This window comes from Myxine glutinosa, chromosome 1 (assembly GCF_964187855.1).
Source record: "Myxine glutinosa chromosome 1, kmMyxGlut1.1, whole genome shotgun sequence".
NCBI lineage: Eukaryota > Metazoa > Chordata > Myxini > Myxiniformes > Myxinidae > Myxine > Myxine glutinosa.
In genome coordinates this window covers 424,792,102-424,806,483 of record NC_136261.1, presented here as the reverse complement: position 1 = coordinate 424,806,483, position 14,382 = coordinate 424,792,102, and the positions used below count along the sequence as shown (strand labels likewise).

Sequence of the window (14,382 nt, the reverse complement as noted above, 5' to 3'; positions counted from 1 at the left end):
CGTGCGTCACTGCCGAGCCCCCTTTGGTGCCCGGCAATGACGATTTGCAATGCCTGGAGGTGGCATAGGAAAGGAGCGGTGTACAACAAACAACCGGAGTGAAAACTGAGTACTCTCTTTCAGCGTGCGTCACTGCCGAGCCCCCTTCGGTGCCCAGCAATGACGATTTGCAGTGCCTGGAGATGGCATCGGAAAGGAGCGGTGTACAACAACCAGTGTGAAAACTAAGTACTCTCTTTCAGCGTGTGTCACTGCCGAGCCCCCTTCGGTGCCCGGCAATGATGATTTGCAATGCCTGGAGATGGCATAGGAAAGGAGTGGTGTACAACAAATACACATATACACAAAGAATTAAGTTAAGCACACCTACACAAAGAATTAAGTTAAGCACCCCCTAATATATATTCTTTGTGTATATGTATACATTGGCATATATTCTAAGGTATGTGAGATCATACCTTGTGAGATCATTGGAACGTGCATTACATTGGGAATGGAACAACCTGCCACAGCAACGCATATGACGGCTTACAGGGTCTATGAGACGTAGGGTTGAGTCAGTGATCCGATCACGTGGGTCCTACACACGTTATTGACGCAAAGATCGCTAGAGGTCTTCTCAGAACAATGACTGTACGTTAGAAAACATAAACGTCATCCACACTGTCCGTGATGGACCTATAGCTCCATACTTAAATTGAGGTGAAAATATGCCTAAAATTCCCAATAAATTTCACCTTAAATTATTCAGAATAAAATATTGAAAACGGCATGATTGTTATGTTTTTATGTGACCATAATATCACTTCTCCAGAAAATATAGCAATATCATGGGTATATTACACTGTTTTGACGACAACAACCTTGTAATGTGCGAGGTTGTAAAAAAACGGGGGGGGTGCTTAACTTAATTCTTTGTGTATACATTCAAAGTACACAGCTCCCATGCCAAATAATTAAATATCCTACAGAGCGGCATTGCCGGGGCGCCTCTGGCGCCCGGCAATACCGCAGTGCAGCTCATTGAGGCTGCATTGGGAGGGAGAGGTGTACACTAATTGATTGATTAATTGTATAATTAAAATCAATAAAAGATTATCACAAAATATTTTCATAATCAATTGGCAAATAGCATAACTAAACCACTCGTGCTTCATCCGAAGATGTATCTTTCAGAAATTTAATTAAATAAGTCATTAATAAAAAATTAAATAATTAATTGATTCCTCAATAAATAATTAATCGATTAATCAATAAATAATTAATCGATTAAATGATTAATCAATAAATCAAAAATATCCTTGATAGCCACATCACTTGGTCACTCATGTCCAAATATTAGCTTCCCAGCTCAAAAGGTGCCTGAGATATTGGCCAAATGAGAAAGAAAATAAATAAATGATTAATAATGAAAAGAAATAAATAATAATCATAAAAAAATTAAATTATTAATCAATTTGGTCAGAGAACACATAAACTACCACTATTTCATCAGAATCTGTAACTTAAAAAAAAAAAATTTTTTGTCATTAATCGAATAATTAAATAATTAATCGATTAATTGATTAATTAATAAATCAAAAATATCCTTTGCAGCCAAATCACTTGGTCATTGGCATGTCCAAATGTCAGCTTCCTAACTCAAAAGGTGCCTGAGTTAATGGTCAGAAGAGAAAGGAAATTTAATTAATTAAATAAGTACTTAATTAATCGCTAATAATTAAATAACTCCTCAATTAATTGATTAATCAAAAAACCAAAAATATCATTTTTGATAAAGGACTTGCTCACTACTGTGCCGAAATTTCAGCTTCCTAGCTCAAAGGATGGCTGAGATATCGCCCGGACAAACAAGAAAACAAGAAAACAAACAAACAAACAAACAACCAGAGTGAAAACTGAGTACTCTCTTTCAGCGTGTGTCACTGCCGAGCCCCCTTCGGTGCCCGGCAATGACGATTTGCAATGCCTGGAGATGGCATAGGAAATGAGTGGTGTTAGGACCATAGGAATTAGGACCAACAACCTTTTTCAACATAATTAATACACAAAACCAACCACACCGAAGAACCTGACAATATCCCTAACTTATTGTGAGTAGTGTATATATACACCATTGTCTGTCCGCCATTGTTCCTTATCCACGGCCACAATCTCCAGACTCAGGGTACAAACACACATTTATGAAGGGGAGAGGGTAACATTGGCAATGTAGCCATGGCATCACTTGTGGGTGTGGGCGGTAGGATGGCGGGGAGGTGATATCGGCAATGTGGCCATGGCATCACTTGTGGGTGTTTGCGGTAGGGAGGTGATATCGGCGATATCGGCAATGTGGCCATGGCATCACTTGTGGGTGTGGGCGGTAGGGTGGCGGGGAGGTGATATCGGCAATGTGGCCATGGCATCACTTGTGGGTGTGGGCAGTAGGGTGGCGGGGAGGTGATATCGGCAATGTGGGCACGGCATCACGCGGGGGAATGGGGGGGGAGGGAGCGGGAGGTTAACAACGGAAATGTGCCCTCGGCATCAAGAGGAAGTGTGGGGTCTGGTGCGAAGGCATAAACACTATGTAAATGTGTGGTGGCAGAGGTTATTACAATTTCTCTATTTACCTGGGCAACGCTGATGTTAAAGCTCTGTTTGCATGGGTAAATTTGTTCTCCTTTCCTTCTCCCCCAAATTGAGGATCCTGTAAAAGCCCCCCCCCCCCCAAATAAATGCAGTACATCCCTTCCCCTCTACCCTCCTCTTTCCTCTCCCCCTCCCCCCCTTCTCCTCCTCCTCCTCCTCCCTCCCCTTCCCCCTGCCCTCCTCCTCCCACCCCTTCCCTCCATTCTCTTCCTCCTCCCTTCCTCCTCTTCCCTACTCCTTCCCCTTCTAGCAGCAAGAGACATGATGACTAATTGGTCCATCAGTGAAGCGACAGGTCGACTCTTCCAGTATAAAAATAACGTCCATCGACCTCGTGTTGGATTTCCATCATGTTGGTTCGAGCTTTGCATTTCATACTCAACGAGAAACTTCTTATTCAAACTCGGAAAACATTACAGGGAAACGGGCTGCTTCTGATAAATCTTCTTCTTCAAACTCGGAAAACATCACAGAGAAATGAACTGTCTCTGATAAATCTTCTTCTTCAAACTCAGAAAACATTACAGAGAAATGATCTGCTTCTGATAAATCTTCTTCTTCAAACTCAGTAAACATGACAGAGAAATGATCTGCTTCTGATATATCTTCTTCTTCAAACTCAGTAAACATGACAGAGAAACGGCCATGATCATTCTTCTTCTTCTGGAGAAATGGCGTAAACAAAGCACAGGCCCTTCCCCTTCCTCTTCTTCTTCATCTTATTCTTCCAAGCAGAATGGAGAAACTCAGCTGTCAGTAGATTGCTAAACATCTATCTTATATCTATATTATCAAAGGGGTGGGTGGTGTTGCCCACCCCTTTGGAGGGTGGAGGGTGGCAACGCCTCCCACCCCGGGGCAACACCTCCCACCCTGGGCAACCCCTCCCACCCCGGGGCAACACCTCCCACCCCGGGGCAACTCCTCCCACCCCGGGGCAACACCTCCCACCCTGGGCAACCCCTCCCACCCCAGGGCAACACCTCCCACCCCGGGGCAACACCTCCCACCCTGGGCAACCCCTCCCACCCCGGGGCAACACCTCCCACCCCGGGGCAACACCTCCCACCCTGGGAAACCCCTCCCACCCCGGGGCAACACCTTTCACCCGGGGAAACACCTCCCACCCCGTAGATCCCCAAAGGAGCAGATTTTTTTTTATTGCCCTGAATAAACTGTGGTGCATCATGGGGGATGAAGGTTGTGGTGAAGTTTCATCGAAATCGTTTGTGTAGTTTCAGAGGAAAAAGCAAATTCCTATTTTGGGGGTTAAACCCGGATCCACTTGACCCCCGGTAAACCCCTTAGACGGTGAATGTTTTTATGCCTTGAACAAACTTTAGTCACAACACAACAAATATCATTTGTGCCAAATTTGGTCATATCCCATCAGCGGTTTCGGAGAAGAAGTTTCAAGTGTTTACAGACGGACGGACGGACGGACGACGCGTCATCGGACCAGCTCACCTGAACTTCGTTCCAGGTGAGATAAATACACCTGTAAAACAATCAACGTGGAGTGCTAAAACCACTTGGTTTCCATGGTGATACGGTGGTTCGCTTCATGGAGACATCTCCGGAATTGGAAAGCAAATGGAGGATGAAAGTAACAGGTGAAGCACGATGTCTGAGAGGTATCCACACTCGCTCTGAGGTGTCTAACCTGGGTTTGAATCCCGACCGAGCTATAAACTGTCATCCCGGTGTTTCACAGGTGCAGAGTGACTCATCAATGTGTGTGTCGACCTGTTAAACAGTGTCACACCTGCAGGATTTTCATTTCCCCTCCCCTCCCCCCTCTTCAACTTCTGACCCCTCTCCCCTCAACCTCTGCCGCCCCTCAACCTCTGCCGCTCCCTCAACCTCTGACCCCTCTCCCCTCAACCTCTTCCACTCCCTCAACCTCTTCCGCTCCCTCAACCTCTGTCCCCTCCTCATCCTCTCTCCTCACTCACAGATCTCGTCCCTCGTCTTCTCCCCTCCCGATCCACTCCCCTCGAAGTTGTTCTCGGTGAAATAAATAAATAAATAATGTAAGTTGTTCATTGCGAAATAAATAAAGTTGTTGATCGTGAAGTGAATAAACAAATAAAGTTGTTGATCGTGAAGTGAATAAACAAAACAATTGTTGTAATAAAAGTTTTTTTGTTATAAAGATAAATGGTTTGTGTTTCTGTCCGTTTGTCTAACAATGTCCGCGACCCCGTGTCATGTCCGCAGATGGACGGACCCCGAGTCTGGACCCAAACTCTGCACATCGACAGATCAAGATCTCCGGGGATCTCAGGACGGCGACTCGAACCAGGACCGACAATCAGTACCCGGAACATCCTGATCGGTTTGATGTTGATGAACAAGTTGTTTCCCGTGATTGTTTCTCCTCAGGTCGCCATTACTGGGAGGTCGATGTGGGGAAGAGTCGTTGGTGCGAAATCGGGATCTGTTTAAACTCCATGGGGAGAAAAGGGGGAGAGAGCGGTTGGGAATGAATCCCGAGTCTTGGTGTTTATATAAATGTAATAACAAATACTCCGCATTTCACAACAATCAATGTCCCTTCCTGTCCGTCCCGGGGGATCATGAACGGTTTGGGTTCTTCTTGGATTGCGAGGCGGGAGAGTTGACGTGTTTCGGGGACTCGCAGGTCTTGCACGTGTTCAGGGGGAAATTCACGGACCCCGTTAAACCCGCTATTGGGGTTGGGGATGGTTCCGTTCATTTTGTACATTTGGTGAAATAAACTTTCATCACGAACTGATCCGGTTATTTTAGGTCAAATCAATCAAATCATTTACATGTTCATGATGATGAGATTACTGATTATTGTTTATATTATAATAAAGTTTATATAACTTAATAAGTTCATTGTTTATCTTATTTGATGTGAAATGAACTTTAACCCGAACTCTTCACTCTCCTCAGATGCAATAGATTCTTCTTCTTCATACGTGTCATTGAATGGGATGTTTGAGTGAAGAAAGTCCGTCCAGGTAGATGAAACCCTTTGTGTTTACCTGGAATGGAGCACCGGCGTTAATCGTGAAGGTGACAGTGGGTTTGGATCGGATCAAAGGTGGAATGTGGATCCATGGATGGAATTAACAGAACGTTCATCAGGTATCACGAATCACACCTTTCGAAACATGGCCAGGTGACCTTTTGGGTGTTACTCTCTCTTTTCATCCGATGACGGGTTCACATTCTCATTGTTTCTCACGTAGGTTTTAATCTTAATCTTTGTGGAAATCTCTTCCATCCAATCAAAACACAGAGATAAAATCACCATTTCATCACCAGTGTAGTGACGTCACTAAGTTAATTTAGCGTCATCACGTGAATGCAAATTCCAGAGAAGGCGTCGCATCATGTACTTAACTGTCATTAACAATTCATATTCACCTGGCGGGAGTTATAACGTGATCATACAGGTGCTGCCCTCAGGGCGACATTGCACTCCGGGAGGGGCAGGTTGGGGTTCACTCTCGAATTTCTCCAATTGGGGGAAACTCGACCCGACAACTCTTGGTAGTGGGGACTTCGATCTCGCTATACCTGGATATTTAAACAAAGAACAGGTAAACACCTTCATGTTAAACATTCACCAATTCACTTCTCTTTTTAATTTTACACGTCGACGCCATTGAATGTTGATATTACAACCTGAATGACGAATCTTCCCAGGTATTACGTTTGTATCGTGAGTGAAAAACCTGCGATAAAACATGTACGAAACGTGCTTTGTGATGTCACAATCGCGAACAATGTGCAGTGGAATTGAAAACAAGGGTGTTTCACAGGTAGCGTGATCCACCAATGTGCGGTAGGGGGCTCATCACGGTGTTTCACAGGTAGGATGATCCATCAATGTGCGGTAGGGGGCTCAGCCCGGTGTTTCACAGGTAGGATGATCCATCAATGCGCGTTATTGGGCTCATCCCGGTGTTTCACAGGCAGGATGATCCATCAATGTGCGGTGGGGGCTCATCCCGGTGTTTCACAGGTAGGATGATCCATCAATGTGCGGTAGGGGCTCATCGCGGTGTTTAACAGGTTGGATGAAACATCAATGTGCGGTAGGGGCTCATCCCGGTGTTTCACAGGTAGGATGATCCATAAATGTGCGGTAGGGGCTCACCCGGTGTTTCGCAGGTGGGATGATCCATCAATGCAAGTGCCGTCCCTCGGATGAACGTTAGACGGGAATCCCGTCTCCCGACAATAGTTGTTGAACGGTAAAGATCCCAAGGTGTCCTTCGTGAAGAGCAGGTGAGCTATCGCCGGCATCCTGAACAAATTACAGAACAAATCCACCGTAACCTGCAGAGGTCCTTGCACTCAGTCAATGACGCTACCCCAACACCTTGTGCCGCATTCAAAAGAAGAAGAAGAATCCATGATTAAACACCATACCTGGTTCTGTTCTGAAGCCTCGTCAGTCCAAACACCATTGAACTTACCGCTGGTTTCACTCAGTGAAATGTACCTGTTGGAATTCTGCACCTATATCTGGCGGTGGATGCTTCTTCGTCACCATCAGGTATTGTGGGATACCTGCCACGTGTTTACTGTGTCCAGTAGATATCAGGTGTGGCAGCATGTTTATACCTCAAGGTGCTGTTCCCACCTGCCAGCTCTTTCAGCTTCCACACACCTTTTTAGTACGAGGACCATTTTGATGGACACAAGACACATTTGTCGCTCTTGGTTCTTGTACAAGTTTCCGGCCGCACAATGAACGACTTTGCTGTCGATCGCTCAAGTTTAGACCACTCACCTTCGTCTGGATGTGCTGAATTCCTACCCATGGAGCTCACCAGGTGTTTTCGTTTATGGTCCTGATGTAACAACTTTCAATACCTCGTCATCGTTACCTGAATGTTGATAGATGTTGTGGGTATTGCCACGAGTTGTTGTCCCTTCCCGTATGTGTTCATGGAAGTCCAGGTTATCAATGGCACTTTGAGTGAATTTTCCACCTTTAAGGTTTGTGGGAATCAAGAGCTCACCTTGATCCTGGTCCTCCTCACGAGTCCGTGACATGGAAGCGATGCATCTCTGGCTCGTTGATACCTGACGATATTGATAAAACGGTTCAATATTTTAACCTCTTCTTTACTCCTGGTTTGTTTAAAGGTGTGAATTGCTCGTAGGGATACCTGCTACAGGTGCACAAATACCTTGACCCATATTGAGCACCTTTTCCCGATTTCTCTCATTCGGTTCCAATTTTAAGCCTGACTCATTCATCTCTTTGGTTTATGGTTGCTTCTGACAAACCAGATGTGATCTGCTTAACAGAAACTTTCCTCCTTCATGATGTCTATGATGCCTTGGTATCACTCCCAGGTTACTCCCTCCTCAGGAGACCTGAGCCTCGTCCTGGAGGTGGGGTTGCTATCTATATAAAAAAACTCTCTTCCTCACTCGCCCTCCACTGCCCTCTCTCCACCTCACCCCCAGGAATACCTTTGGCTACGGCTTCCCCTTTGCTCCCACCTTTTGTTCATATGTGTGATGTACCGTCCACCAAACAGCGATGACTCCATCTACATCTCGCTGTCTGATAATATGGACCAACTTCTATCTACCCATCCCAACTCTCTCTTCCTCATATGTGGTGATTTCAATTGTCACCATGCCAGTTGGCTGGGTGTGGGTACCTCTCTCACCAGCCATGGCTCTTCGCAAAGGTCTTCTGCGACTCACTGGGACTGACACAATCTGTCAATTTCCCGACCCGGATCTCAGTCAACGGAGCATCTTCTCTTCTGGACTTGGTTATGACAAACTTACCTGAAAATGTCTGCTGCTCTTCTTCTGCTCCAATCGGCTCATCTGATCATGTGCTTGTCAAAGTGGACATCTCTCTGACCATTCTCAGAGAGCCTCCTCAGCGTCGTGTCTGGCATTTCACTCAGGCCCACTGGCACGGTCTTCAAGCAGCCATCAATCATCTGGACTGGTCTCCCATCTCTACCGCCTCTGACATCAACTCATCCTGGGAATTCTTTCAAAGTAAATTGCTCTCTATCATGCACAGATTTATCCCATCTCGTCTTCAGTTGTCATACCCTTCCTCCCGTCCATGGTACACGGAATCTTGTGGTGAGGCTGTTGCCCTGAAACAACTTGCTTTCGTCTCCTGGAAAGCAAATCCAATGGAAGGAAATCTCATTTCCTTTCACAAAGCCCGAAACAAGTGTGTGTCCACCCTCAGGAGAGCCAGGAAACAATATCTCACCATTCTCAAGACCGAACTCTCTTATCTGTCTCCCTCTTCCAAATCCTGGTGGCATCTGGTCAAATCTGTTTCTGGTGTTTGTTCCCCCTCCATCCCCTCCCTCACCTCAAATGGCTTAACGACTGACTCCGCACGTGAAAAAGCTGAATGCCTCAACTCTGTGTTTGCCTCTAAATCTTGTGTCCCAAACCCATCCCTCTCTGTACCCACCATACCCAGTCGTACCCAGCTGCTCCTGGACTCTGTGTCCTTTCCTCCTGACAAGGTGGAAAAGTTTCTGTCAACCCTCGACTCTGATTCTGCAACTGGTCCTGACGGCATCAGCCCACGGGTCCTAAAATCATGTTCTTCCGCTCTTTCACTCAGTCTTTCTGTTCTCTTCACCCTCTCTTTTGCTCAAGGTCATCTGCCATCTGCTTGGAAATCAGCCAACATCACCGCTTTGCACAAAAAAGGTGCAAAAACAGATCCCAGCAACTACAGACCAATCAGCCTTCTCCCAATTATCAGCAAAGTCATGGAATCCATCATTGCTTCAGATATGAAATCTTTCCTCTTCTCCAATGGCTTGACCTCTGATCATCAATTTGGTTTCAGACCTGGTCACTCTACTCTGGACATGCTGCTTCTGCTTTCTCAACAATGGATGGAGGTCCTCAATGCCAAACAGGAAATTAGAGCTGTCTCCCTTGACATTTCACGTGCCTTCGATACGGTCTGGCACCCTGCTCTGCTCACCAAACTCTCCTTTGGTATCCATGGAAATCTCCATGCATGGCTGGCGGACTTCCTCTCTGGTCGTAGTCAACATGTGGCCCTGAATGGGTTTCTCTCATCTCCTCTTCCTGTTCAGGCTGGAGTTCCCCAAGGTAGTGTTCTGGGCCCTGTGCTTTTTCTGGTCTTTATCAATGATCTCTCTGACTCTCTTGAAAATCCTCTCTATCTTTTTGCTGACGACTCTACTCTCTGTCACTTCATTCCTCATCCCTCAGATCGGCAGTCTGTAGCCTCCTCACTCTCTGCAGACCTGGACAAAATCACAGACTGGGCAAACAAATGGAACATGTCTTTCAATCCTGATAAATCTCACACTCTTACGATGTCTCTCCGAAAAGACCGACTGGAAAACCCTCCCATCCACTTTCTGAATAATCCTCTCCAAGAAGTTCTGTCACTCAAGCTTTTGGGTCTCACTATTTGCCATGATCTTTCCTGGGAAAACCACATTTCAAATCTGGCCTCCATAGCCAGTCGCCGACTGGGCATCCTCCATCGTGCGAAGTCCTTCCTTGGCACACCTGAGCTCCTCACCACATACATGGCTTTCATCCGCAGCTCTATGGAACACTGCTCTCCCCTCTGGTCTGGTGCTCCTGCCTCACACCTAGCCCGTCTTCACGCTGTTGAAACCAAAGCGTTCAGAATCATTGGAATCTCCCGCGATGAAGCTAACTCCAAGGGCCTTTCACTCACTCACCGCAAGCAGGTTGGTGGTCTTTCCGTCTTCTACCGTCTCCTCTCTGGCCTTGCCCCCCCCAGCCCTCTCTGGGCTCTGTCCCCCAAATATTCCTACAGGTCGCACAAGATCTGCCTGCAACCCTCTTATGGTTAAACTGCCAAAATCAAGACTTTCTGCTCACCTTCACTCCTTCATTCCTCTTTTCTCCCACCTCTGGAACAAACTCCCTCACTCTCTTCAATCCCAGTCCACCCTCCAGGTCTTTAAAACAGCTGTTCACCAACATCTCTTATCCTCCCCCATCCAAAACCTTGATCTTTTCTACCCCCGCGAATTTCGGTCCCCTTGTGTTTTATACCTCTCCCCCCCCCCCCTCCCACGCCTCATGCCCCCAAGCCCTCTCCCTCCCACACTTCTCCCTGCTCTCAAATGTTGTGGTTGTGTGCTTCCCCTTCTCTCCCCATCTTGTCTTCCGCTCCCTCTTTTTGTATATTTTGTTTGTCTGGTTTGTTTTGTTTGTTTGTTTGTGAAATAAATGTTAGCTCTTTCGCGAGCCTCGATTCAGTATACAAAAACAAAAACAAAAAAAAATCTCTGGAGTTGCATCAGTCACCATCCAGGTCACGTGATTGTAGAGTGACACAGGTACACATTCAGGTGCAGAATCATCGCGATGAATAAACAGCGATGGATCACCCTCTCGATTCTTCTTCTTCTCAGTTTCTCAGAGGTGTCCTTCACATCATTCCGGAATGATTTAGCAGAATGGTGGAAGATAACGTTCTTTTCAGGATGATCACCTGTGGTGTGGATTCGTCACCACTCTCCTCTGCACGTTTCTTCAGGCAGGTAACCTTTGATAGAAGATAACCTGTTGACATACCTGATGAACAAATTATAGAAGATTTACCTTTTTGTGGGACTATCATGATCTTTGATCCACGGTCTGCATTGTATTCTTCATTCCTTTTTGAGAATGGAGCACCTGTATAAAGTGGTATTCACTATACCAGGTACGGACAACCAGCACCTGTATTTGTGGTGAAGTGAACTCAGAAAGATGATACTGTTCGGATCTTCAGATAAGTTACCATCTTTGTAAGAGGTGAACCATTGCAGAGCATCATCATGTACTGGATCACAGGTGTGTTTCATCTGCAGGTGAGACTGTCATATTTGTACACAAACAGGACTTTGGAACCTGAACTCATTATCAATCACGTCAGCACAATTGTCACCATATACCTGGACACGGTGTACCATATCATCATCACTGAGTACCCTTTCTTGCTCCCATATGACATTGTGTAGATCCTTTGTACTCACAGGTAGTAGTTGATGTTCACCTGTGCGATCTCATTCCTTCACACAAACGAAGCACTGATATCTATGGTCTATGGATTTAGTACCGGATGACCCAAGGTGGATCTACACCTGATGATCTCAGAGTTCGTTGCTGCATTTTTGTCACATGTGTTGGACACGTCATGATTTCACTCTTTCACAATTTCCACATGTGACATGACATCCAGGTAGCTTCTCAAGAGATTGCTCTTCTTCTTCATTCAATTCTTCCCTCACACTAAATGCATCATCAGTTCTGTTCTCCACTGTACAGTAGAGTGCTGTGATCCCTTTAAGGGTAACTCTTTGTAACGTCTCAGGGGTAACCTCTGACATGTGATGTAACGTTTCCTCGTTCGTACATCATCCAACATGTCACCTCCTCAACAGGTTACCTGAAAATATATGAAATGGACAAACATTAGACATTCATACCAGTGATTCATTAAACTGAAATTAGAATGATACCTTGCTGTTCGAGAAGATAACAAACTGTTCGACAAGATAACAAACTGTTCGACAAGATAACAAACTGTTTGACAAGATAACAAACTGTTCGACAAGATAACAAACTGTTCGACAATATAACAAACTGTTCGACAGGATAACAAACTGTTCGCTTAAATAAATTAAAATAGTCAATTAAACAAAACTGTCTGATTCACAACAAACTTACCGGAGGAGAATTCTCTGTACACGTCAGGATGTACACCTTGTGGTATTTTCATGTCACCTGTGCGAACGAATCGCATACAAAAGATTATTGTGATGACGTAACAACCGATAGATAAAATAACGATTCAACAACAAGCTTGGTGACGTCACAAAGTTAAAGGTCGCGTCATCACGCGTGGACGGAATCCTGAGAAGGTGTCGCATCATGTCCTGTGATGAACAAATCATACTTACCTGGTACCTATCGGGAGACAAAACCGTGAACAAACAGATGGTGCCCTCAGGGCGAGATCTATCAATGACACTCCAGGTGGGTTACCTGCTCTTCGTGAAGGACACCGTGGGATATTTAACGTTCACCAATTAATGCGAGCACAGAGGACGTCCGGCTTTACAACCATCCATGGAACGAAGATGAACACATTAATGAATCATCTGCCTGCGAAACACCTGCATGGCAGTTTATACCTGGGTCGGTATTCGAACCCAGCCGTCCTGATTTGACGCTGAAACACATTTTGAAGATCGTTCTCAGAAGTAATACTTCGGAATTTAAAAAACTCATTTTGGATATAATCAACATAATGTATAAGGGAAGCAAATATGGAGGCTCATTCAGAAACCAAGGCTTGTATCGCTATGACGATGGACCAACAATATAAATGATAAACGATAAATTAGATTATGATACCGAATGGTGAAAAAAAATGAAGGAAAAATCGTGAAAAATACAATGATTAACAATAACAAGAATAAACAAATAAAAAGAATGAAATAACAATAAGGCGAGCCTTGTAAAAGTGAATAAGAAATGAACGACGAGAAAGGAAACAAATAATAATACAAGATCAAATGTAGTTTATAGGAAGAGTTAAACCGACTCACAGACGATTGGGGCCTTCACTGCTCCATCATTTATATTCCAAACACGTGGCACAAAATAACCTAGAGAATTCATGGAGTAAGATGTGCGGGTAAAAGGTGGGAATAAGTTATGTTGTGATCTCTCGTGAAATGAGAGTGGATATCATGGACAACTGTAAAGTAAGATGAAAAAACTTGTGGAAGAAGTTAATTATTTTGTTTATACATAAATATCCCTGTATGTAATTTATGAATGTGACAAAGTGTGAATGTGTTGAGTTTGGTCATAAGAGGTGCAGTTTGGTCACGTGGGTGAGAGAAGGTGCAGATCGATATAGCGCGATTTTCAATAACTGAGAGTGAGTGCAGCTGATTGTAACTGGAGCGTGCCCAGACAATGTTACAATAGTTCAGGTAAGGGAGGATTCAGGTATTATAGAGGGACAATAAAATATAAGGAGGAAGGAAGGTACGAAGTTTGGACAGAAAGTTCGTGTTTCTAGAAATAATCTCAGCAATCGATAAAATATGATTCGACCAGCAAAGTTTGTCATCCAGGAGAACACCGATAAATTTCGTCGAATGAATAAAAATAATGGGTTCATTGTCCATATAGAAAGAGGAAATAGTATCAGACATCGGTTTGGTGGAGTTCCTAAAAACATACACTTGGTTTTATTGGGATTTATAGAGAGTTTGTTTGATTTAAACCAGAAAGAAACCTTAATGAGTTCATTATTGAGAATGTCGATCAAAGAGTCATGAGAAGGATTGCAATAGATGATCGTTGTATCATCAGCAAAAAAGAAAAAAACATAATGAAGAAAAACAAGTATGTAGGGCATTAACATATTATAAGAAACTAGAACAGCACTCAGTGGAGACCATTCCTTCGCCAGGTGAACAGTTTACGTTTTGTATCCCAGAGTAGACCAGAAAATCACAATATGGAATTTACCTTTCATCAAAATCTTCCATCCACAACGTTTTGAGATATCCTGCTTTGTATCGTTATTGTCCCAATCTCCCAATGGTGAAGAACCACTTAAAAATTTATACGAGCCGGATCCGGATCTGGACCTTCATCAAAATTGAATCGATTCTTCATTGACACGCACACACACAACATGTCCAAAAAGTTTCGTCCAAATCCATCCATAACCTT

General features: G+C 44.5%; 1 protein-coding gene across 1 annotated transcript in view; it reads left to right on the top strand.

The window, feature by feature from the left end:
• The window catches only part of LOC137419631 (E3 ubiquitin/ISG15 ligase TRIM25-like), a 43,062-nt gene extending 37,672 nt beyond the window's left edge, over positions 1-5,390 (top strand). Inside the window, exon 7 of the mRNA XM_078786792.1 lies at positions 4,855-5,390. Coding sequence (XP_078642918.1) covers positions 4,855-5,123 — 269 coding nt within the window. The 3' untranslated portion in view covers positions 5,124-5,390. The remainder of the gene's footprint in view (positions 1-4,854) is intronic.
• The last annotated feature ends 8,992 nt before the right edge of the window (positions 5,391-14,382 follow it).